The 24428-nt window shown below is 52.8% G+C and overlaps 3 protein-coding genes across 4 annotated transcripts in view; 1 reads left to right on the top strand and 2 right to left on the bottom strand.

Moving 5' to 3' along the window:
• Positions 1-1563: 1563 nt before the first annotated feature.
• Positions 1564-1896, bottom strand: LOC148591193 (feather keratin 1-like). Its single transcript, XM_088538044.1, has one exon. The coding sequence runs from the start codon at positions 1894-1896 to the stop codon at positions 1564-1566; it is 333 nt and encodes a 110-aa protein (XP_088394170.1).
• A 2966-nt stretch (positions 1897-4862) lies between these two features.
• On the bottom strand, positions 4863-5204 carry LOC148591192 (feather keratin 1-like). Its single transcript, XM_088538043.1, has one exon. It carries the CDS (start codon positions 5193-5195, stop codon positions 4863-4865), a length of 333 nt encoding a protein of 110 aa, XP_088394169.1. The 5' UTR covers positions 5196-5204.
• Positions 5205-15844: 10640 nt separating this feature from the next.
• The window catches only part of ARHGAP39 (Rho GTPase activating protein 39), a 95997-nt gene continuing 87413 nt past the window's right edge, over positions 15845-24428 (top strand). For both annotated transcript variants that reach the window (XM_088538041.1, XM_088538042.1), the window contains exon 1: positions 15845-15929. In XM_088538041.1, the coding sequence (XP_088394167.1) occupies positions 15919-15929 (11 nt within the window). In that variant the 5' untranslated portion in view covers positions 15845-15918. The remainder of the gene's footprint in view (positions 15930-24428) is intronic.

Genomic DNA, 24428 nt, shown 5'->3' with positions numbered 1-24428 from the left:
ATGCTGAGTGCTTTGAGAGGCAGAGGTAGCGCCAGAGTGTCAGGCAGGGTTAGGGCTTTTGCGGGGGTGGCCTGTGGAGAGGGTACAGGGCGAGAACAGTGCTGTGAGCGGTGTTGGAAGGGTCAGGGTTGCAACTGGTTATTGCACAAGAGAAGAGCAAGAGGACATGGAGACTTGGGCTCTAGATGCGAGAGTTTCTTGCCGTGTTGACATGCAGCTAGAAGTGTGGAGGACAGGGGCTCCAGCAACTGGGCATGCCCGAGTGCTTTGTGAGCGTGTTGTCCTTGTTGAGATGGGACCTGCTTTTCTCTCTTTGGGGTCCCTGAGAATGCTGTTCCTGATGCTCAATGTTCCATAGTCTTCCCTCCTTGCTTCTTGAGAGCATAGGTGTGCCTGCGTTGCAGACGGGAGTCTGCAAAGCAATTGGAGAAGACTTGTTGTGGAGGAAGAGAAAGAGGAAGAGTGGAGCTGCTTTGTGGTGTGAGCTGCTTTGTGCAGGCCGTTGTTTGACTGTGTTTTGTATAAGGAAGATGCCCTTGGTAGAGCGGGTCGCGGTGGCGCCTTTAGCTGAGTGGCGTTAGCGAGTTCCCTGTTTTTCAGGAGTGGAGGCCCTGAGGCCGATGGCAGCAGCCCTAGCTGAGGAAAGGAGGTGCGTTGGCCGCTTTCTTCTTTCTTTGTGTTGCCCGCGGCCTGCCTTTCCTCGGTGTTCGCTGAGAATATTTCCTGGGAAGTAGTGGTGTTGGTCCAGCATATGGCCGCACATGTGGACACGCATGTGCGGCATGTGGAGGCAGTGAGCGTTTGGGTCGGAGCGGTGTTCGTAGTGGCCGTAGTGTGTACAAGGGCTTTTTGTGTGAAGGGAGGGTGTTGTGTGGTGTGCTGGCAGGGCATGTGGATTGCCGCATGGCTGTTGGTGTGTATTTTCTTGGGAGGGCTGTTGGTAGTGGTGTGGAAGACATCGTTGTCCTGCTCTGAGGGGATGTGTACCCTTGGGTGTGTTTGTGCTGTTAGGGTCTTGCGGTGACTGTCTTGTTGGAGGCAGAGACAAGGAGCACAGGCCCCTTTTCTCCCGTTGGCTCGGCCTCCCCGCTGGCCTTGGGAGTCCTGCCTCGGTGTGTGGAGAGGCTGAAAGAGTCTTGTAAGAAGAAAGGAAGAGGAGGCGTCTGTGTTTACTATTCATGAGCAGTTTATTGATGGAAAAGAGTGAGAGGAAGGATGGGAAAGTGGAAAAGAGGTGGTGTGAGCTAGAATTCAGAGCATCAACGCTGTGGCCTGCCTGTGTGCAGTGGATGGTCCCACTGCACATTTACAAGGCAGCAGTGAAGCCAAAGAAGGGGTGATGCCATGGAAGAAGTGGGAGAAGAGCAGGCGCTCCTTTGGCCTCCCCGTTGTCAAGAGGTGAGGCTGTGCCCCTTGGCCATGCACTTGCTTCCTCCCTTGCTGGAGAGACAGAGGCATGGACACAGAGCCCAAGCGGAGCCAGTGTTGTGGAGCTGCATCCTCAGAGGGTTGAGTGTCTTGCAGGACGTTGTTGTCTGTGGTCAGGGTTCGCGGGGAGGGTCCTTAGCAGGGGTAGCAGCCTCTTCCACGGGCGAAGCATCCAAGACCTCCAAAGCCGGCGCCATAGCCGGCGCCATAGCCATAGCCAAAGCCGAAGCCACCATTGTTGATGGGGACTCCCTGAGCGCTAAGGTTTGCACCCACAGCGGCAGAGGAGGAGGATCCGACAGCGGTGCTCTGGGGGAAGGAGCTGAGGATGGGTCCGGGCAGGGTGACGAGAACAGCGGGAGGCTGGATGACCACGCGGGAGTCCTCGCACTGCCTGACACAGGGCTCGTTGCAGCTGTTAGCCAGCGGGGTGGGTCCGCAGGGGCGGCAGAGGTCGTTGCAGGCCATGGGTGTGTTGTGGAGAGGGCCCTGGAAGAGCGGGGGTTGAGAAGATGTGAGGAGGCGGGTGTGAGGAGGCGGAGGGTGTTGTGGGCCTGTGCCCCTGTTGTGGGGAGCAGGGGTGAGAGGAGGCAGCAGAGATGCTGGTGGCTGTAGAGGAGAGCGTCCCCAGAAAGAGTCCCCAGGTGTGGGTACTTGTTGCGTGGGGCAGGTGGAGGAAGGAGTGTGCGCAGTAGCTCTAGAGCTGCTTTGCTGTGGGTGTGTGTGAGCAGAGGTGGAGGGAGATTGTGTGGGTGAGGATGGGGAAGGAGGCAGTGAGGGAGTTGGTGCATTGAAGGCAGAGGGCAGCTTGAGGGAGAGCACACAGCTCCCGAGCAGTGTGAGGGAAAGGTGTTTGTCCCTGCAAGAGATTGGCGCAGTTTGGCGGCAATGTGAGAAGAGAGCGAGCGAGGGGCAGTAGATTGGAGGAGGGAGTATGTCCCGTCAGCGTGTGTGGGAAGAGAAGGCCGTTGTGGGAAGAAGGGGTCGGTTGTTGAGACTCACCTTGTTGCCGGAGGAGGCGAAGGTGTGAGGAGAAGTGTGTGAGGGAGCGCAGCATTGTGCTGCCTTTTATGCTGGTCCCAGAGCCCCCGGGGCGATGAGACGCTCTTTGCACGTGACAGCATTGAGCATGCGGCTCATCCTGAAGGCGCGACCCTGCCAAGTCATCAAGTTAGTGTTGGTTTTCCTTCCCGCAAAGCTCTCTTTTCATTTCCTCCCCTTGCAGAGGTGCCCATTATGGTGCCGCGGTCTCTTTCAAGGTCGCCTCTGAAGCTGGGTGGATTTTAGTGGAATGCGCATGTCAGGCGAACGGGGACACCACTGTCAAAGTGTAGGTGAGGCCGGGTGTGAGCAGTGAGCTCCTTGTATGGTGGTTGTGTGGTGTGGTTAGCGGCTGCATTATGAGTAGTGTCCTCCGTTTTGTGTGTGAGCAGGGAGGCTGTTGTGGCATTGGCAGGAGTGTTGGACGCCCGCCCTGGCCCCTTGGATGACTTTGCCTGCCTTGCCGTGAGCTACGCAGGGTTTGGTCTAGGGCTCGCAATAGCGGTGAGGTTGGCTCCCCTGGTGGCTCGCCGATTGTGCTGCGTGCGCGGTGCCAGTAATTAGAAAGCTGGCTGCGTGTGTATTGCTGTGGTGTGGCGGTGCGCACTGTGCATGCGCAATAGAAGGAGTGGAAGCAGGGTTTTGGGAAGAGAAGTGTGTTTTGCGAGCTAGGTCTCTTTTTGAGTTTGGAAGATTTAGTTCGCCCTTGTGTCAGGAGGGTGCTGGTGGTCGGTGGCTGGGGTTCTCCTTTCCTCACTTTTATAGCGTGGTGTTCAGCTGGCACCAGTCCTTCATGAGTTCTTTGGGAGAGCTGTGGATGTTTGGGAGAGATGCTGAGTGCTTTGAGAGGCAGAGGTAGCGCCAGAGTGTCAGGCAGGGTTAGGGCTTTTGCGGGGGTGGCCTGTGGAGAGGGTACAGGGCGAGAACAGTGCTGTGAGCGGTGTTGGAAGGGTCAGGGTTGCAACTGGTTATTGCACAAGAGAAGAGCAAGAGGACATGGAGACTTGGGCTCTAGATGCGAGAGTTTCTTGCCGTGTTGACATGCAGCTAGAAGTGTGGAGGACAGGGGCTCCAGCAACTGGGCATGCCCGAGTGCTTTGTGAGCGTGTTGTCCTTGTTGAGATGGGACCTGCTTTTCTCTCTTTGGGGTCCCTGAGAATGCTGTTCCTGATGCTCAATGTTCCATAGTCTTCCCTCCTTGCTTCTTGAGAGCATAGGTGTGCCTGCGTTGCAGACGGGAGTCTGCAAAGCAATTGGAGAAGACTTGTTGTGGAGGAAGAGAAAGAGGAAGAGTGGAGCTGCTTTGTGGTGTGAGCTGCTTTGTGCAGGCCGTTGTTTGACTGTGTTTTGTATAAGGAAGATGCCCTTGGTAGAGCGGGTCGCGGTGGCGCCTTTAGCTGAGTGGCGTTAGCGAGTTCCCTGTTTTTCAGGAGTGGAGGCCCTGAGGCCGATGGCAGCAGCCCTAGCTGAGGAAAGGAGGTGCGTTGGCCGCTTTCTTCTTTCTTTGTGTTGCCCGCGGCCTGCCTTTCCTCGGTGTTCGCTGAGAATATTTCCTGGGAAGTAGTGGTGTTGGTCCAGCATATGGCCGCACATGTGGACACGCATGTGCGGCATGTGGAGGCAGTGAGCGTTTGGGTCGGAGCGGTGTTCGTAGTGGCCGTAGTGTGTACAAGGGCTTTTTGTGTGAAGGGAGGGTGTTGTGTGGTGTGCTGGCAGGGCATGTGGATTGCCGCATGGCTGTTGGTGTGTATTTTCTTGGGAGGGCTGTTGGTAGTGGTGTGGAAGACATCGTTGTCCTGCTCTGAGGGGATGTGTACCCTTGGGTGTGTTTGTGCTGTTAGGGTCTTGCGGTGACTGTCTTGTTGGAGGCAGAGACAAGGAGCACAGGCCCCTTTTCTCCCGTTGGCTCGGCCTCCCCGCTGGCCTTGGGAGTCCTGCCTCGGTGTGTGGAGAGGCTGAAAGAGTCTTGTAAGAAGAAAGGAAGAGGAGGCGTCTGTGTTTACTATTCATGAGCAGTTTATTGATGGAAAAGAGTGAGAGGAAGGATGGGAAAGTGGAAAAGAGGTGGTGTGAGCTAGAATTCAGAGCATCAACGCTGTGGCCTGCCTGTGTGCAGTGGATGGTCCCACTGCACATTTACAAGGCAGCAGTGAAGCCAAAGAAGGGGTGATGCCATGGAAGAAGTGGGAGAAGAGCAGGCGCTCCTTTGGCCTCCCCGTTGTCAAGAGGTGAGGCTGTGCCCCTTGGCCATGCACTTGCTTCCTCCCTTGCTGGAGAGACAGAGGCATGGACACAGAGCCCAAGCGGAGCCAGTGTTGTGGAGCTGCATCCTCAGAGGGTTGAGTGTCTTGCAGGACGTTGTTGTCTGTGGTCAGGGTTCGCGGGGAGGGTCCTTAGCAGGGGTAGCAGCCTCTTCCACGGGCGAAGCATCCAAGACCTCCAAAGCCGGCGCCATAGCCGGCGCCATAGCCATAGCCAAAGCCGAAGCCACCATTGTTGATGGGGACTCCCTGAGCGCTAAGGTTTGCACCCACAGCGGCAGAGGAGGAGGATCCGACAGCGGTGCTCTGGGGGAAGGAGCTGAGGATGGGTCCGGGCAGGGTGACGAGAACAGCGGGAGGCTGGATGACCACGCGGGAGTCCTCGCACTGCCTGACACAGGGCTCGTTGCAGCTGTTAGCCAGCGGGGTGGGTCCGCAGGGGCGGCAGAGGTCGTTGCAGGCCATGGGTGTGTTGTGGAGAGGGCCCTGGAAGAGCGGGGGTTGAGAAGATGTGAGGAGGCGGGTGTGAGGAGGCGGAGGGTGTTGTGGGCCTGTGCCCCTGTTGTGGGGAGCAGGGGTGAGAGGAGGCAGCAGAGATGCTGGTGGCTGTAGAGGAGAGCGTCCCCAGAAAGAGTCCCCAGGTGTGGGTACTTGTTGCGTGGGGCAGGTGGAGGAAGGAGTGTGCGCAGTAGCTCTAGAGCTGCTTTGCTGTGGGTGTGTGTGAGCAGAGGTGGAGGGAGATTGTGTGGGTGAGGATGGGGAAGGAGGCAGTGAGGGAGTTGGTGCATTGAAGGCAGAGGGCAGCTTGAGGGAGAGCACACAGCTCCCGAGCAGTGTGAGGGAAAGGTGTTTGTCCCTGCAAGAGATTGGCGCAGTTTGGCGGCAATGTGAGAAGAGAGCGAGCGAGGGGCAGTAGATTGGAGGAGGGAGTATGTCCCGTCAGCGTGTGTGGGAAGAGAAGGCCGTTGTGGGAAGAAGGGGTCGGTTGTTGAGACTCACCTTGTTGCCGGAGGAGGCGAAGGTGTGAGGAGAAGTGTGTGAGGGAGCGCAGCATTGTGCTGCCTTTTATGCTGGTCCCAGAGCCCCCGGGGCGATGAGACGCTCTTTGCACGTGACAGCATTGAGCATGCGGCTCATCCTGAAGGCGCGACCCTGCCAAGTCATCAAGTTAGTGTTGGTTTTCCTTCCCGCAAAGCTCTCTTTTCATTTCCTCCCCTTGCAGAGGTGCCCATTATGGTGCCGCGGTCTCTTTCAAGGTCGCCTCTGAAGCTGGGTGGATTTTAGTGGAATGCGCATGTCAGGCGAACGGGGACACCACTGTCAAAGTGTAGGTGAGGCCGGGTGTGAGCAGTGAGCTCCTTGTATGGTGGTTGTGTGGTGTGGTTAGCGGCTGCATTATGAGTAGTGTCCTCCGTTTTGTGTGTGAGCAGGGAGGCTGTTGTGGCATTGGCAGGAGTGTTGGACGCCCGCCCTGGCCCCTTGGATGACTTTGCCTGCCTTGCCGTGAGCTACGCAGGGTTTGGTCTAGGGCTCGCAATAGCGGTGAGGTTGGCTCCCCTGGTGGCTCGCCGATTGTGCTGCGTGCGCGGTGCCAGTAATTAGAAAGCTGGCTGCGTGTGTATTGCTGTGGTGTGGCGGTGCGCACTGTGCATGCGCAATAGAAGGAGTGGAAGCAGGGTTTTGGGAAGAGAAGTGTGTTTTGCGAGCTAGGTCTCTTTTTGAGTTTGGAAGATTTAGTTCGCCCTTGTGTCAGGAGGGTGCTGGTGGTCGGTGGCTGGGGTTCTCCTTTCCTCACTTTTATAGCGTGGTGTTCAGCTGGCACCAGTCCTTCATGAGTTCTTTGGGAGAGCTGTGGATGTTTGGGAGAGATGCTGAGTGCTTTGAGAGGCAGAGGTAGCGCCAGAGTGTCAGGCAGGGTTAGGGCTTTTGCGGGGGTGGCCTGTGGAGAGGGTACAGGGCGAGAACAGTGCTGTGAGCGGTGTTGGAAGGGTCAGGGTTGCAACTGGTTATTGCACAAGAGAAGAGCAAGAGGACATGGAGACTTGGGCTCTAGATGCGAGAGTTTCTTGCCGTGTTGACATGCAGCTAGAAGTGTGGAGGACAGGGGCTCCAGCAACTGGGCATGCCCGAGTGCTTTGTGAGCGTGTTGTCCTTGTTGAGATGGGACCTGCTTTTCTCTCTTTGGGGTCCCTGAGAATGCTGTTCCTGATGCTCAATGTTCCATAGTCTTCCCTCCTTGCTTCTTGAGAGCATAGGTGTGCCTGCGTTGCAGACGGGACTCTGCAAAGCAATTGGAGAAGACTTGTTGTGGAGGAAGAGAAAGAGGAAGAGTGGAGCTGCTTTGTGGTGTGAGCTGCTTTGTGCAGGCCGTTGTTTGACTGTGTTTTGTATAAGGAAGATGCCCTTGGTAGAGCGGGTCGCGGTGGCGCCTTTAGCTGAGTGGCGTTAGCGAGTTCCCTGTTTTTCAGGAGTGGAGGCCCTGAGGCCGATGGCAGCAGCCCTAGCTGAGGAAAGGAGGTGCGTTGGCCGCTTTCTTCTTTCTTTGTGTTGCCCGCGGCCTGCCTTTCCTCGGTGTTCGCTGAGAATATTTCCTGGGAAGTAGTGGTGTTGGTCCAGCATATGGCCGCACATGTGGACACGCATGTGCGGCATGTGGAGGCAGTGAGCGTTTGGGTCGGAGCGGTGTTCGTAGTGGCCGTAGTGTGTACAAGGGCTTTTTGTGTGAAGGGAGGGTGTTGTGTGGTGTGCTGGCAGGGCATGTGGATTGCCGCATGGCTGTTGGTGTGTATTTTCTTGGGAGGGCTGTTGGTAGTGGTGTGGAAGACATTGTTGTGCTGCTCTGAGGGGATGTGTACCCTTGGGTGTGTTTGTGCTGTTAGGGTCTTGCGGTGACTGTCTTGTTGGAGGCAGAGACAAGGCTGTATAGGAGAGCGTCCCCAGAAAAAGTCCCCAGGTGTGGGTATTTGTTGCGTGGGGCAGGTGGAGGAAGGACTGTGCACAGTAGCTCTAGAGCTGCTTTGCTGTGGTTGTTTGTGAGCAGAGGTGGAGGGAGATTGTGTTGGTGAGGAAGAGGAAGGAGGCAGTGAGGGAGTTGGTGCATTGAAGGCAGAGGGCAACTTGAGGGAGAGCACACAGCTCCCAGGCAGTGTGAGGGAAAGGTGTTTGTCCCTGCAAGAGATTGGCGCAGTTTGGCGGCAATGTGAGAAGAGAGCGAGCGAGGGGCAGTAGACTGGAGGAGGGAGTATGTCCCGTCAGCGTGCGTGGGGAGAGAAGGCCGTTGTGGGAAGAAGGGGTCGGTTGTTGAGACTGTGTTGTTGGATATAGAGACAAGGAGCACAGGCCCCTTTTTTCCGATTCAGAGCATTCACGACTTTCCTCTTTTGAAGTCTATGCCTTCTAAGTCATTGATTTTGGGTTAATTTTCTTCCCGCAGTGCTGTCTCTTCATTTCTTCCCCTTTTAGATGTACCCGTTATGGTTCAGCATTTTGAAGGGTTCCACTGAAGTTGGGTGTATTTTGGTGTAAGGTACATGTCAGGGCAAGTGGACGCTAGGGCCAAAGTGTAGGCCAGGCTGGGTGTCACCAGTGAGGTCATCTTTAGGCATATGGATTGGTTTGTGGCAGTGTCTTGAGGATGGTCCCCCCATTTTGTTTCCCAGCAATGGTGCTGGTGTGGCACTGGTAGGAGTGTTGGTGATGCAGCCCTCTCACTTTCCTCATAATCTTTCTCTGCCACATTTCCTTCCTTCTAGCTCCTGTTTCTTTTTTCAGTCATTGCATTTCTTATTGGATTCATTTGGTCTTGTTGCTTTTTGCTGACTGAGTTGCTGGTTAAGTGTCTGTTTGAAAGAAGGATCTTCCTGTCTCCATCTGTCTTTTTTGTTATACACCTTTTGAAGTGGATCCTCTCCTCAGAGTCGTGTCAGTGTTAATATGCTTTGTCTCAAATTCCTTTAATTTCTTTTATGTTCTTTTTGGTTTCCCTTTGTTACCTCAAGGCTGTCTGTCTTTCATACGGGACTGCCTGTTGGAACGTATTTTCTTTGGAAACTCTTTCATCTTCATTGTCCCTAAAGCACAGTTGCAGACTGCTCTTCTCAGGGCTCACTTCTTTAGACTAGCATTTCTGTGAAATCAGGTTCACCGGTTTTGTGGGTTTTATCACTTGGCCATAGTTACCCATTATGATGCATCAGTAGCATTCTCCCCTGCATGGTTGTGGGACATTCAAGCCCTCTTTCTTAGGCAACCTCAGTCATGGGCTTTGATGCCTTGTGGGTCAAGCAGTGCTTGCAATGTGGCTTATGCTGCAGTTTCAGTGACAGTGGCACCCGCACTGATCTGCAAGGGGTGAAGACTTGGCTTTTCTTTGAGTGTCCATTTCCCTGCCCACTTGATGGTGAAGGGAGCCCAGCCTCCCTAATGCACTTCAAGGGGCCGTTCTCCAAAATGAGTGTGAGACCTCTTGGAAGACAGGACATACGTGACCTCCTCATCCTCTCTCCCTTGTCCATGTGGGAATATTTATTTGCTGTTTGCATTCCTTCTTGGTTTGGCCGTGGTACAAGCAAGCAGGAAGAAGGAAAAGCCCTTTAGAATAAATGCAGAAACTGGGCGTGGGGGCACTCAGACATAAACGGACTCCATTGGGCTCCATTAACTTCAACAAGGTAGATGAGGATAGCAGGGATCCATGTGTTTATTCTTTCTGAACCACCTATCTGCAGGCTGAATTGTACCCAGAGAGAGTTGTGCTTGTCTGCAGTGACATGCCCATGTCTGGGTGCCCACGCTCCACACCTAGGTCCCAACAGTCCCTGGTCCTGCTCCTAGAATCCTCCTCTGCCAATGCATAACATTTTGACCCTGTTTGACAAAGAGATGGGGATAAGTTGAATTGGGTAGAGTGGGGCTCCTGGGGATGGTCTGGGTGGTTGATGCTGCTGTGATTTCTGCAAATGCACCTTTATCAAAAGGTGTTTTTTCTTTTTTTTCATTGCTAATCGTTTTACTCACCAGGGGAACTGAGAGATGTTTCAAGTCTTTATATAGCTTTAAAAAATTAAAATGTAATAGTCTTCTGTTTCTATGACAACAGAGACACCAGGTATCCACGAACCTGATATACTGTCATCTTTCATTCTTCATAAGGTTTAAAGACAGAGCAATTTGCTTCAAGCTTTCCAGAAAGCAACACTGAGAGAGGAAGGAAGGCCTGTGAAGTATGGACACAGTCATTCCTCATTCCCAAGCTAGAGTTGTGAAGTCACTGGGGATCCACACAGCTTGTAGCTGGGAGGATCTTCCTTTTGCAGGGAGCTGGGCTTCTCGTTTCCATCTCTTCTGCCATGGCATAATGGGGGAGGCCAGACACGACTCCTGAAGGCTTCAATATGAGCCTAACAGAAATCGCTTTATTCGCGTTATCGGGGCATGCATTTATATGATTGGCCCGCACACAGTCCTCTATCCTGCACTGATAAACTTTTTTACAGGTTCTTCCTCTCCTACTTCTGTATTCTTCCAGCTGGTGACTTTCCCACGATCTTTTCGCTTTGGTCTTAGTCCGGTTCATCGTATCCGTCTTCTATTGGGAAGCCTCCATTACTTAGATATGCTCCCACTGCATAACACTGGGGCTACGTGGGGGCAACCTTGTCACTGCAGTTACTTCTTCCCTTTCCTGAGAAAGGTGGTCTCCAAAGTGCCAGATGTGCCAGAGCCATCCAGCCCTGAATACCAGCACCATGGAGGCACGAACCTCATGAACTTTGGGTGCCAAGAACTTGGCCACCCCTTACTACAGCTTGCACAACTTGTTTTGCAGTGGGATCTGGCAAGCCACATTCCAGAGGGCTGTGTAGTGACCACAGGCTGGCTTCAATTTTTCCCTCATTAAGGAAATTTCCCCTGTGGAGACACCTCAAGCAAAGGACAAAGCATGATCATCTGTAACACATCAGTCACTCTTCACAAAGCTGGGACACATCTGTGTCATTTATAAGGGTAGCTCAGGGCTGTCAGCATCTCTATGAGTTATCCTCAAATTAAAAAACATGAGCTCCCAAGTTTATTTGATCACTAGGTGTCTAAAGCTGTAAAAGGGCTTCCAAGTGCTGTAAAACTTCATCTCTTCTTTGCCTGCTTTCTGCACCAAGCATCTGCCCAAGCTTTGCTTGAGGTGAAGGCAGTCCACCTGAATGATACAGCCCCAAATAAAACTGAGCGTGCCAATGGAGGCAACTGCATTAGGACTATCCCTCATTGCTGGTGAGGCACATAAGACTCATAGGGAACCCTTCATCCTTGTGGGAACTGAACATTCGCAAGGGATGGGGCAGATTGCTTCAACCCATAAGGCCTTTTTCCAGCCTTTGAGCAAAGCTTTGGGCTCCCTGAAGTTGTCCTGCTATTAACCCCTTCAAGTTCAATCTCATGCTGCCCCAAGAACATTAATTGCTGCTTCCAAACATCGTTAGGTGTTTGGGGAATCAAGTCCTTGTTGTCCCAGAATCCCCAAGGGCTTTCTTACATGCCATCTCCAGTTGTGGTGGGAAAGCTCTGTTATCTCTGCTGTTTGCTGGGGAGCAGGAGAGCCAAATGAAATTGTGTCCTAGGTCAAGAGCTGGTGAAAAGGTGATACCAGAGCTGCTGCTAGACTCGGACCTCCTAAACGCATCTCTGGTGCTCTGGACCTGGTAAAAAGATGCAGCCACTTCCAGTAAAATGAAACCCAAAGTTACAAAGATAAGGTGATGCCCAGCCTCCAGAGAACCTGCAGCAAACTCTTCTGGGTTGCCAATCCTTCTGGAGCAGAAGGGGATCAGAATTCAATATCTCTAGCTCTGTCACCCTCCTCCCTCTTTGTGCTGCCTTGCTTCCTCCTCTGGACTGGGTTGGTGCCTCTCCCATGGGACCTGTTGCTTTGGGTGGCTGTAGTAAGGCTGGAGGCACCATCCTACCCAGTCACCTAAACATGGCGCTGAGTGTGCAAGGGGATCTCTAATCCCATCTTTCCAGATGTGGCCTAGTTTCTCCAACATCATACATTTGTCTAGCCTCTCCCAGGCAGCCCCTCCACAGTACCCACAGCTCATCAGTGATCTCCATATTCCTGGGATCATCAGCAGTCAGTTCTGCAGGTAACAACAGCAAGTGCCTGGTGGCACTGTTTCTCCATGCCACCAGCATGCAGGGTACCAATCTGTATGGACAGAGAGCTTCCCATCTCCGGTGCATCCAGTTTCTGCATCCTCAGCTAGACTTCCTGCCTGTCATACCCAGGGCAGCACCCTCATGATTTTCAAAGCTCTTAGCTTTCTGGCAAGCCCCAGGAATGTGTTGATGCATCTGTTCTTACTCTTTGAAATGAATTTTATGGAAAAGGCACAGAGTTTTTTTTGTAAGTCAAATTCTCAGAACTGTCATTTCCTTCCCTGGGCACCTAAACTGTGTTTTAGTGACACTGTAGGGACTGAAGATACATTGTTTAAGTAATTACAGGAAGAGCTTTAATATTCATCAGTTTTCACAGTTTAAAATGGCTCCAGATAATAAGTCACATTTGCATTGAGTTAAAAATTACAGGTCACCTGAGTCTTTCAGAGCACTGCTGCCACTTGTAACCACGTCCCAGGCCTCTTGCTCTCTGCTGTGCTGAAAGCTCCAGCATCTGGACTCATGGCAAACAATAAAATGTCCTAGTTTCAGTTTACAAACCCAAAAGCCAGGTAAGAGGTCTTAAGCATGGCTACATGATTCTGTGTTCCTCCATGATCAAAACCAGAAGACTTCTAAAAACAACTTGCACTTTTTAGTTGAGATCCCACTGTTTGAGGGAAAGGCGATAAATATCTGAGGATAAATATTTATCTAAATAAATATCTGCCCACATTCAGTCCTCCCACTTCATATTCAGAAATACCTTTATTTAGAAACTTTTTCATGTCTTAATGGACTGAAGTATGTCATATACTCTTTTTGCGGTGTGCCATCTCTCAGTGGAGCCTCCAGCCTGTTCTTAAAGACCTTCTTTCCTAGGGACAGGTTGGACACAGAGTTTGGACCAATTGGCCTCTCCTGGCATCAGCAGAAGCCAGCTCCCAGCACTGCCCTTCCCTGCCAGGATGCTGTTTGACTCTGGAACCCAGAGGTTCCCTCCTCCTGCCTGATGTAGGTGGGAGAAGTGGCCCATGAAAAGGAGAAGAGCCAACAGAAAGGGAAATTTCTGCTAGTCCCACAGATTCTCGCCTCATGTAGCAGCTATGGAGAAGCCATCTGCAAAACCTATGGGAGCAAGTGAGATGGGCTCTGCAGTGGTTGTTGGTAAGAGCAGAGTTGAAGGAGAAGTGATGTTCTAGGTGAGACCTGACATGAGATGGATCTGATGAGCCATTATAGGCAGAAAAACCTTTTTTCCTTCCAAATCATTTACTTTTTCCTCCCTCTTTTTAGTAATGCGTGAATGTAAAGACCAAACTAAGCCAAGTGGGCTGTGCACTGTGCTCCCCTTCAGGACTAGGCTCTGCTAGAGGGAGGATAGTGAGAGGGGTGCAGGTGGGTTTGCATGGCCATGATGCACATCATGGTGTTGTTATCCTTCTGTAGGATGCAAACAGGAATGAGGAGAGCAGATCCATGACTGGGATGGCTAAGAGATCCCTCCGGTTTGGATGCAGACAGGAGTGTTGTGGGGAAAATACCGCAAAATTGTCTCTGCTCTGTGGTGAGTCCCAACTGGTCAGCAGATCACAGAAACAAAATATGGATATGGATAGTATGGGGATATGGAGATGTGGGGACACCCCAGCACTGCCCTACATCCATGCGTGGTCCTGTGTGCCCCATACTTAGTGCATGATCCTCAGCTAAGCTGCCCTCAGACTCAAGAGCTCCTCACTGGGCACATGTTGTGCTTGCTACGCAGGACAAGATGGCCTCACTGTAACCTGGGCTTTGCAGGAGCAGCTGCTGCTTGGAAGGATCTTCTAACCTCACATCCAACCTTCCAGGCACCCAAGAGCTGGTAAATGATTCTTGGGTGTTTAAAGCCATCACTCTGCAGCAGAGCAGTCTTGCTGAGACATGCTCCAAGGTGGCCATGACAGCTCAGCGCCCCATCAGTCACAGCCTGGAATGTCTCAGACCACCAGCTCTTTCTCCACCCTGAACCATGGTGCAAACAGTCACACTTGGGAACAACCAATAGGACAAGAGGAAATGGTCTCAAGTTGCACCAGGGAAGGTTCAGGTTGGATATTAGGAAAAAAATTCTACATGGAAAGAGCAGCCAAGCATAGGAACAGGCTGCCCAGGGAAGTGGTGTAGTCACCATCCCTGGCAGTCTTCAAGAAACGTGTAGATGAGGCACTTGGGGACATGGTTTAGCAGGCATGGTAGCAATGGGTTTATGGTTGGACTCTGATCTTGAAAGTATTTTCCAACCATAGTGATTCTATGATTCTGTGACCAGCCGGACCTGGGTAAGCTGGAGCCACCCCCAGTGCTACGAGGTGGGTCCCGCGCTGGATCTTGGAAGTATCATGTTGCCCCAGATGTCAACTTCAAGCCAGACGGAACCCCACAGGACCAGCATCCACCTGCAGGTGTTACCGTGACCCATGGCTCTCGTCACTGTCCCGTGGCAAAGGCTGGTTTAAGGCTCTCGTGCTCAGCGCCATTTTTGTGCTCAGTCCCTTCTGGGCAGTAACTCACGTCCACTCAAGGCAGTGCAGAGAGCACGGGTGTAAATGAAGTGGACAGCAGTGATTTATACTGTACCGGGTGCCTTGAGGGAGCGGGTGAGCACTCCTTTATTCTGCATAAATCTAACTAAATTGAAAACATGCATGGTAATAATTTAAAAAACAGCAGCGGCAGTTGCAAAAGTAAGTGTTTGTGGGAGAAATGAGCACTGTATATCCACAGCATTGTGGGAGAGGACATGGCGGGTGGCCCGTGGGAGTGAGAGGCCTACTGGCAGGCCGGGGGGCAAGGGCCTTCCTCCCATCATCTTCCTCATGGTGGCCTGAGGGAATTCTCTCCTTCCCCACTGCATGGGGGCCACAGGCTGGGGCTGGGGGCAGGTAAAGAGGGTGGCTATAGGGTGATGTAGGGGGGCAGATATAGGGGGTTGAGGGGTGTGAGTTGCATGTATGGGGGTTGAGGGGACACAGGGGTGGGAAAACAGGGTTGGGAACGGGAGTTGCAAGTATGGAGGATATGGAGGGCAGGTGTGGGGAGGCAGGTGTGGCGCTGGGGGGGGGTGCAACTATGAGGATGCAGTATAGGGGCTTGGAGGCAGGTTTGGGGGTGCAGATAGGGGCTGTGAGGTTGCAGCATAGAGGTGTTGGGGAGCAGGTATGAGGGTGTAGGGTGCAGGTGTGGGAGCTGGGGCCACATTTGAAGGTCTGAGGGCAGTATAGAGAGGTTGGGGTGCAGGCATGAGGGATGTGGGGGCAGGATGAGGGGTGCCAGTTCAGAGGGGAGGGAATGAGGGTAATGGGGGGTTAGGGTGCAGGTGGGGAGGCAGTGCAGGCGCAGTACGTATGGTCAGGTGTGCATTTTGCTGGGTGTGCACACACTGCAAGGTTGTGCACACACTGCAGGGTTGTGCACAGGCGTGTGCACGTGTGTACGTGTGTGCTAGTGCATGGGGCGGGTGTGCGCATGCATGCCTGCACGCGCATGCACCCGCATGCTGTATAGTGCCGCATATGCAGGCGCGTGCACGCGTTCTCCATAGATGGTGCCCGCACACGTGCACGCGCACGTGCCCCTCTCTCCAGCAGCGAGCACGCCGCGCATGCGCGCCCCGCCTGCGCACGTGAGCGCGCCGCGGGCGTGCGCGGGCACGCGCCGCGTGGAGGCGGGGGGAGCTGCGCGCATGCGCTTAGCGCGCGGGGCCGGGACTCCCGCTCCCGTGAGCGCTGCGCGTAGAGGGGGCGTGACCCGCGGGGTAGGGGGCGGGGCCGAGGCTCCGGCCACGCCCCCGGCGCCGCTCGCCATTGGCGGCGCCGCCGTTGTCGCTGGTGACGGCGGGACGCGGCGGGGCCGCGCGCGGGCGGCCGCCTCAGAGGGCGGCGGGCGGGCGGCGCGGGAGCCGCGCGCGGGGCCATGGGCGGCCGCCTCCGCCGCCGCCGCCAGCGCCGCGCCGGGGCCGCCGCGCGGTAGCGCCGCCGCCGGGAACATGGCGGAGAGGTGAGAGGCGCCGCGGGGGTGGGGGGCGCAGCCCCGCCGCCGTGGGGCGCGGGGGGGAGCGGGATGGACCCCCCCGCTCTGCGCCCTCCTGGGGGGTGTTCGTGTCCCTGCGGGAGGGTGTGGGGCGCCCCCCCCCCCCCCCCCGCGGTTCTCTGCTCCATAGGGCGCTTGCGCCCCCCCTTTATTTGGGGGGATGGCGGGCTGTTTTCCCCCCCCACCTGGGCGGGGGGTGCAGTCCCGTGTGCTGAGTATGGGGGGGGTGAATCCCGTTCCCCGCCCCACCCCGTGTGTTTTGTGGGGTAGACTCCCACCCTACCTGCCCCTCCTTGGGGGAGGGGCTGGATACCAGCCCTACCCTGCCCCCCGTCCCCCCCCCCGGGGGTGCATCGGGGTGGGGGGGAGCGGAATCCCCCCCTTCCCCCGCCGGTGTGTGGGGTTGGAGCGGGGGAGCTGCGTTTCGGGGTGCGATGGAGGGGCTGCGTTTATCACCCCACCCCCAGCACTGCCAACCGCGGGTGCGTTTGGCGGGGGGGATGTTACGGAGGATTTGGATCTCCCCACCACACCCTGCACCTTTCAGGGCGTTTTGGAGGGACTGGATCTGCACCCTGCTCTCTTGGATACCCTGGGTGGGAAGGGGGGGACATGGAGGGGCTGCATCTGCATCCCACCCGCGTGGGTGTGGAGGGGGTGGAGGGGCCGCATTCCCCCATCCTGCCCCTCCTAGGGCTGTTGGGGGCTTTGGAGGGGCCGCATCACCCCCTTCTCCCTCTCTAGGTGCACTGGGGGGTTAGAGGGCCTGCCCCTCACCCCATTCCTATGGGTGCACCGGGCTGGTAGGGGCTGCATCCCCCCACCCTATCCCAGTGGGATGCGGGGGGGCAGCGTTTTTAGGGAGCTGCGGCAGGGTAAGGGAGCAGGGGGGGACGCGGGTGGCGGCGGCTGGGTGGGGATGCGGGATCGGGGATGCAGAGCCGGCACCGCGCGGAGCTGCGGCGGGCGCCGACGGGCTGAGCCGCTGCGGGAACCGGGGCTCTGCGGAGCCCATGCGTTTTTTTCACTGCGCTGCAAAGCGGCAGTGCTTTTTTTATTTTTTTTTTCTTCCCCCTCCTATTTTTCCCCATCGTGACAGCAGTTTAATCAACCCTCGGGTGACCTCTGCATTAAACCTGCTGCTGCTGGGCTCCTGGCACGCGCAGCTGAGCGGGCTTGGCAAAAACGGGAGGAAAAAAAAAAAAGAGATAAATTAATGCAATTTGTGCAGCTTTGCTCGCAGGCACCCGGGAGCAGCAGGTGGCCAGGGCAGGGTGTGCTTGGCAGTGCCGCACGCACGGTGCGATGCTGAGCCTAAAAAGGGGCGTTAAAGCAGCGCGATGGCACCATCTGCAGCGATGTCGGGAGCCCATTTCCTTGGTGCTGCGTGGCGGGGACCGGACCCCCCTCGAGATTCAGTCTCCAGCCTGCCTCGCTGCTGGTTTCGGGGCAGGGACATGAGCAGAGCTCTGCAGTTGGTGCTGGTGGATGTGAACAGCCACGTGCCCCCAAGATGCTGCCTCCCTGTCATGGTCTCGTAGCCGATCCTAGCCCCTGGATGGCGCTTGGGTTTGTCCCCTGGGTGAGGAGCTGCCTCCCCGTCGCTCCCGGTGCTCGCGGTGTCCGGTGGCTTTGCCCGTCTCCTGCACCAAGGGGGATTTCGCAGTGCCTCTTGGGGCAGAATCGCTGCCTAACATTGACCTCAGGGACTTAAGTTATGCCAAAACCCATGGAAGAGAGAATTTCAGTGCCCTTCCTTTGGCAGGAGTGGCCTAAGCGGAGGCCTTTGCCCTGATGCCGAAGGGGCTGGCGGGGTCTTTCCCGCTGCAGCCCGCGGTTAGGGTGTTCTTCCCGCTGCGGATCAGCATGGATGGGGGTTTAGCCCGTCTGCAAGCCATATGTCTCCATGCAGCTCTCCGGAGAAGCTGGAGTTGCGTTCAAAGGAGCTTTTCAAAGGAGACTGCTAGCGAAGACATGGAGTCTAGGCAGTGGCTTAAAAAGAGGGGAGGGAACAAACTCGTTGTCCTTCGAGTGAAATTAGCATGGCTGATACAGGAAAGTCTGAGAAACACAGCCGCGTTTGTGTGATTTATTAGGAACTTCACTTGAGGTGCCTGTAACCGTAATTCCTGGCTATACTCTCCCTAGCTTAAACTAGGTCGTTAACCATCCTAATAAGAGGAGTGGAAATGCCAGAAATCTCCTATAACCTGCAGCTTTGCAGGAGGGAAGGTGCAGCCAGTTGACCAAGAGCCCAGAGCTTCCTGGCCCGGCACTGGGTAAGAGGTGGGTGAATGGATGCAGCAGGGCAGGTGACACATATGTCACTTGGGTACCTGCTCCTCTGAGAAGAGCTTTGGGACTTGCTTTGGGCTCCATAGTGGAGCACAGAGGCCTTGGAGGAGAGAACGACTGCTCAGGGTGTCCGAAAAGTAGCCGAGACTTTGTTTCCCAAAGAGTTTTACTGGTGGCAGCAAGCAGGTGTGATTTGCTCTCTCTGCCCTGTTGGGACAGGAGCCACTTTCCACACTGGTTGCAACCACTAAGTGGCTTTAATGGTTAGCCCTAAACAGCTGCTGCAATTGTGGAGTTTAACAGTGATGCTGGGTGTAATCTCAGCCAGCTGGATGAAGATTGATGAAGATGCGTTTACGTAAGCTAATGAACCTGGCAACCTAAGAAAGAGATGCCACAGGTTGTAATGATAACAAGGCAGACTTTTTACTCTGGCTGTTAAGATATATCCTTTCTGGCTTGTTCTTTGCAGACTACATTGGTCATTTCACACCTGCAATTGCAAGATATAATTGTGTGAGCAATAAGATAGGACCGTTTTGAAGTAGCAGAGTGTAGGGCCTAGACTGATTGCTGGAAAAGCTCTTCCAACCTACCAGCTTCAGGTAATATGATCAAATTCCATTATAGACACATGTTCTGTGTCAACTGCCTGCTCTTCCAGATGCTCAACTCCTGAAAAATGCGAAAGTAGCTGCTATGCACATGCAATTGGTTTGACATCAGGCCTGCTGAGCATGTGTTGTCCAACTGCCCTGTGCAAGGGTAGCACGGCTGTGTTTTGTCTTACCTGACTCTTGTCTTGTTCCTTGTGGAGGTGATATCTTCCCCTCATCCCATCCCCAATCTGGACTCCAAAATCCTGAGACTGCTCCTAGCAACTTAAGGAAAAATCCAACCTAGTACTTTCTGCCAGGATAAACTTTGCTGTGAGACCCGTCTCCCTAGGGAAATGGCAGAGCCTTCTCTAAGCTGAAATTTCAGCTTAGACTGGAGAAAAGCATTAAAAAAGACTCATTTGGACCAACCCTCCTCTTCCTTGGTAGCTGAATGGAGCAGGTTGTGTGGCTCCTCTTTGGCAGGTTAACCTGGTGATCTGAAAGGTTTCTAAGAAACCTTTGATCTGACCAATATTTTTATGCAAAATGAGGCAGGTTCAGGTAATGTGCATTTCTCAAGCTGTTCCATGAAGCTGCTTTTCCAAAATCCAAAGATTTCTAGGGTGTGGTGGGTTTTTCATGTGTGTTTTTTGTTGGTGGTGGTTTTTCTTTTTTTTTTTTTTTTTTTTTGGTGTTTTGAAAGATGTGGGTTTTAGCAACTCAGCTCTAGTAACTTGCAAATATGCACAATTTCAAAAAAAGCAGAACAAAAAACCCCAACAACCTTTAAACAAAATCCCACAGACCAAAACGAAACCACTAAATACAACCAAAAGTCTCTAGCGACTGGGCCGATTCCAGAAGTAAAATTTATGTACGAGCTGGTGGGACTGCAACTTCCCTGGCAGTGTCACAGGACCATCCAGAGGACCAGCCCTAGTGTGATGGATCATAAATCATCAGGTATCAGATTTTTAGGCTTGAGAGAGTGTTTTCATGACATGCTTATTTGGCTCGGATTGCCCCAGACAGTAAATATCCGCAAGAAGTTCATATTTGGCTCCTGTTTAAGATCATTAAAAGTGTCAACACGACCTCTTCCCTCCTGCGTGTTTAAAAAATAATTTATTGTTCCTGTCTTCAGAAGCCTTTTGCATTTTTGCTTCAGTGATTATTTCCTTACATGCTCTAGATAACTCATTGAACTTAGACCTCTCCTCTTTCCTATCTCTTCTCTCTGCTGTAATATATTTTTTTACTTCCCGTCTCCACTTTGCACCTAACCCAGGCTGGCTATTTTTAATCCCAGTTGCCAAGAAGCAGCGTAGGGATAAATCTACTCCAGGTGTGAAAGGGATGAGCTAGAGCATTGCAGAAACACCCAAGGTTTTCTTGCTCTACTGGCTGACAAGAACCACATTGTGCTCTTCCCATGTCCCTCAAACCTCCTCATCCCTCCTTGTCTCCTTGGCCTTCATGGATCTGGTATCTCCATTTTTTTTCCCATTTAAACTTCTCGCAGGCAGCTCCCTATGAGGTAGTTTCCATGAATGCCCCTTTTTTAGGGAGCCCAACACCTTGCCCTGACTCTGGTCCCCAGCTGCTTTGCAGGCACATGGATCTCCTCTGTGTCTGCAAATGAAGAATGGAGAGAGGGGGGAAAAAAGCTGTTTTGTTAAAATATTTTTAAGCAGTAAATGGAAGGAGATGCAAACAGGCAGAGTGGGCTCATTAACTGTGACGTGTGGTGACCCAGTGGTGCAATTTAGAGAGCAGAAACCACTGCTCCTGCGGTGAAAGATGGGGTGTTTTTTTGATTGTTGATTAACATCTCATAAAACTTGCAGCAAATGAGGCCTGAAATAGACTGTCAGGCTGAGGAGCCTTTGCTTATTATATTTTACAGGCGGTGGGATCCTATCAGGTTTTGCTGCCGAATTGAAGGCTGGTTGAAAGTTACCTTTCTGGTGTACGTACAGCAGAGCTCCCTGACTTTCAGTTAATGTTAGAATTTGGTCATCGGTGCTGGCTTCCAAATACAATTTGATCGGAAAGACTTTTCTGAGGAAGCGAAGGGAGAGCACCTGGAGCAAGGGGGTTAAGAGAGATAAAGGTGCTACGGTGAAACTTTAGGTTTCTGACCCCCGGCTCGTGTTGAGGATGGATGTTGAGGCTTTGCAGCCTCCCTCATCTCCAACTGCTTTTCCAACCCAGCTCTTGACAGGGTGTGACGTGAGGCCTATGCTGGGTGCAGCGTTACTGTTGCTGTTTCCCAATAATGTGCCTGTCCTGTGGATATTCTTGTTAATACGACTGTTTTATCCCTTCATGTATGTGAATGTTGGCTTGTCACTCTTGATGCTTGAACATCATTCCCCATCCTCCAAATGAGAGGAGAAGAGGACCTAGAGATGCCAAAGGTCTTGCCATAGAATCTACAATTGTTTTTTGCCAGGCAATCTTCTTTTGCCCCCTTTTTTTACCATTAAGGCCTATGAGGAGTGACCGAATCCAAGGCAGGTATGTCCCATAGGGTTGCAACCCCTGTAGAAATCCAGCGTCGGTCGGGTCCATTTTCTGCTCTTGTCAGATGGCCGGTTTCTGGCCTGCCTCTTCCTGAGGTGATGACATTTCTCTGTCTGCCTCACTGCATTTTTATTGATCTCCCTCTCTGCTTGGTGCTCTGCTTGCATGTAAATGACTTCCACGGGCAACGTGTTTGGAAATCCAAGCTCTCTGGCATCTAGAAGCGTTACTTACTCTGCGAATTGAAGATAGAGTCTTATGATGGTATCGATCCTCCTGGAGCACTTTTTGCAGGGCCCCAGAGCCCTCTGTGCCCAGGGCGTCAGGATCATTGCGTTAGACAGAAAAGTGCAATCACTTATTGACTGAAATATGGCAGTTTCCACCATGGGAGGGAAGGATGGGCAATAGGGTGCGTTTGGATAAGCAGGGTCAGGCTGCTAGAGTCGGGATGTTTGGAGAAATAGTCTATTTTTTAGGGAGTTTAAATTCTTTAAAAGCTGCAAGTGATTTGTCGTGTCTGAAACAGCTGTGTGCTGTCCTCGGCGTGAAGATGCTGAGTTACACGTGAACCCCAAAGGGAGAGCGCTGCTTGGATTGCCCTTCTTGCTCGCGTTCAGTCTGCTGGGGTTGGTGGACACCCATCAGTTCAATTCCTCACGGTGAGGAACACAACCCAAGCTGGTCAAGCAGAGCACTTGGGCTTTGGGTGCTGTGGGGTTGTTTCCTCCATTTCCTTAGTAATTAAGCTGCCTCTTAAATACTTCCTGAATCCTGCTGTCAGTCCGAAGCTGACTTTCTGCCTGTTACGGAACGCTGCTTCGTAAGCCTCTTTGCACCCTTTCACATGTGCATTTTGAATCCTTATCTCCTCACTGGTGGCAGGAGGAAAAGGTTCTGTCAGGCGTCCTGTGTTCTCTGTGCTCTGCAACATTCGAGGCTTTTTAAAATAAAATCAAAACACAAGTGCATCTTGGTCTGGCAACACTTACTGTGGTTAGGAACATTTGGGAAGAATTAGGAAAAAACAGCAGGCAGACAAGCCGCGTTAGGAGCGGAGCAGTTGAGGGATTTGGGGACACGCGCTGGATCCACACGTTGGACCATATTGGCAGGCTCCCAGACGCATGTGGTTTTTCTTTCATTTCGCAGGAAAAAACAGTGGGATTTGGGTGAAACCAGCGCAGATGGGGGCAACCGCGGGGGCCGCCGGACTCCAATGCCTCCCTTTGCATCTCCTTGGCTAAGCAGGACCTCTTGCTGCTTGGGGTTTTTGAGCTGAGCTTGTGTTTCGGTATTCGCCGGTGTCAAATCCTGGGGCTCTGCGGGGCCGGGCTGCGTGCGAGGGTGGATAAGGAGGTTGTTCCCGGTGTCCCTAGAAGCCCACATGGCTCTGGCTATTGCAAAAGGGAGCGTGTGGGTGGGGAGCAAGAGGTTTCCTAGGTCACAGCAGCTACTTTGTGCTCCTGATAATCGTCTCCCAAGAATATCTGCCGCGTTGGCAGCTGAGCGCCAGGCCCGGGAGGCTCCCTTCGCTTTAATGCAACCTTCCCCTTCAAGATGGGAAGGAGATCGAGGTATGAACGACTTGGGTCTTGTCCCCTCTGTGACATTCCCAGCGAGTTTCTTGCTTTTCTTTGTGGCACTGTATCCTGGTGCTTATTCTGAAGGACAGTTCTTCCCTTTGCCCGGGTATCTTTTCCTTTAGCTTCTTGACCCCGTCAGTGCAGCCTGCTCTGCAGCAGCTGAGATAGGGCCACTCTTACTCTCCAGTGCATCCAGGATTAAAATCAAAGCCTGGGGAATATTACGTAACAACATGTTCTTTTGCTGCCAGGATTTGGGAGAGCAGAGAGGGTGCTGCTTTGCTTGCTTGCCCTGGGCAGGATTTGCTGTTTAGAAGGATCTCCAGGGGGTTGTAGTGGGATGTATAGAGCAAAGACCCCTAAGATTGAGTTTTTGGAGAAGACTTCAGTCAGCTACGTCATGACGAGTATGGTCCTAACTGAGTGGTTTGATTAATATTGAACAGTGGGCAGGAAGAGCGAGCAGAAGTCTCTTAATTATTTTTAATTTCAGACAAAACTGGCTTTCTTTTTCCCCCCTAACTGCGGAGAGCTTTCAGATTCCTCCTTTCACCTTCTGTGCCATTTTGAAGAGCTGCTGTTGAAGCTGTCAAAGCTCCCAATAGCACTGCTGTACAGCGGTAAGGAAAAATTGCAAATGAATACATCAGCACTGCTTTCATTTAGAAACCTTTCTTTTTTTCCCCCTCCTCCTCGTTCTGCATATCTAATATCTTAACGCCACCTCAGTAATCTATACTGTAGTGCGACTGTTCAGTGCAGTATATTGTCTCCTGTATGAAAGCAGGGTGGAGAATGTGCTTAAAAAGTCTACGTGCCCTTCCCTCCCTCCCCACCCCTCAAAGCCCCTGTGGTTTAAAGAATAACTTTGCATGTTTTCTGTCTTAGATTTTCTTTTTTTGAAGGAAGATCTTTTTTTTTTTTTTTTTTTTTTTTTTTTTTCCCCTGTTCAAGGTACATAATGTGCCTGGAAGTTCAAACCATGGCAAGTGCCTCTGCAGTAATTATTTTTTGTCAGACTTAGGCTTGCCTAAACAGTGCACTTTTCTTCAAGCTGGATGGAGAAAGGTGCATGGACAGGACTTCTTGTTACAAATAGCAAGAGAAATAGCTTCTGTAGGAGGAAAAGACTCAGTCCGAAGGTAGTGAATGGGACTTTTAAGCCAATGCTGGCCTTAAAATCTGTTCTAGGGACTCAGCAGCCTGATCATGGCAACCTTTCTCAAGAACACATTGCATCTTGGTGAGTCCCTGCATGTCTGCGTTGCTTTTAGTGGTAGTGACTCTCTTGGTAGACAGGGACCAGGAGTCCTAGGTAGCTGCTGGGACCTTCTCCACCCACACTCTCCCTTTCCCATTTTTTCCCCATTTTGTGGAATGGGCTTCCAAGCTGAGGTAAGTGTCCTAACAAGAGGAGCTCCCTTGTCTCAGCAGTGTCAAGAAGTAGGAGTAGGCATGTT

This window comes from Tinamus guttatus, unplaced genomic scaffold (assembly GCF_059628265.1).
Source record: "Tinamus guttatus ecotype Peru unplaced genomic scaffold, ASM5962826v1 Tinamus_guttatus_pri_ptg000922l, whole genome shotgun sequence".
NCBI lineage: Eukaryota > Metazoa > Chordata > Aves > Tinamiformes > Tinamidae > Tinamus > Tinamus guttatus.
The sequence above is the reverse complement of the archived record's forward strand: the minus strand, read 5'-3'. Positions and strand labels throughout refer to the sequence as shown.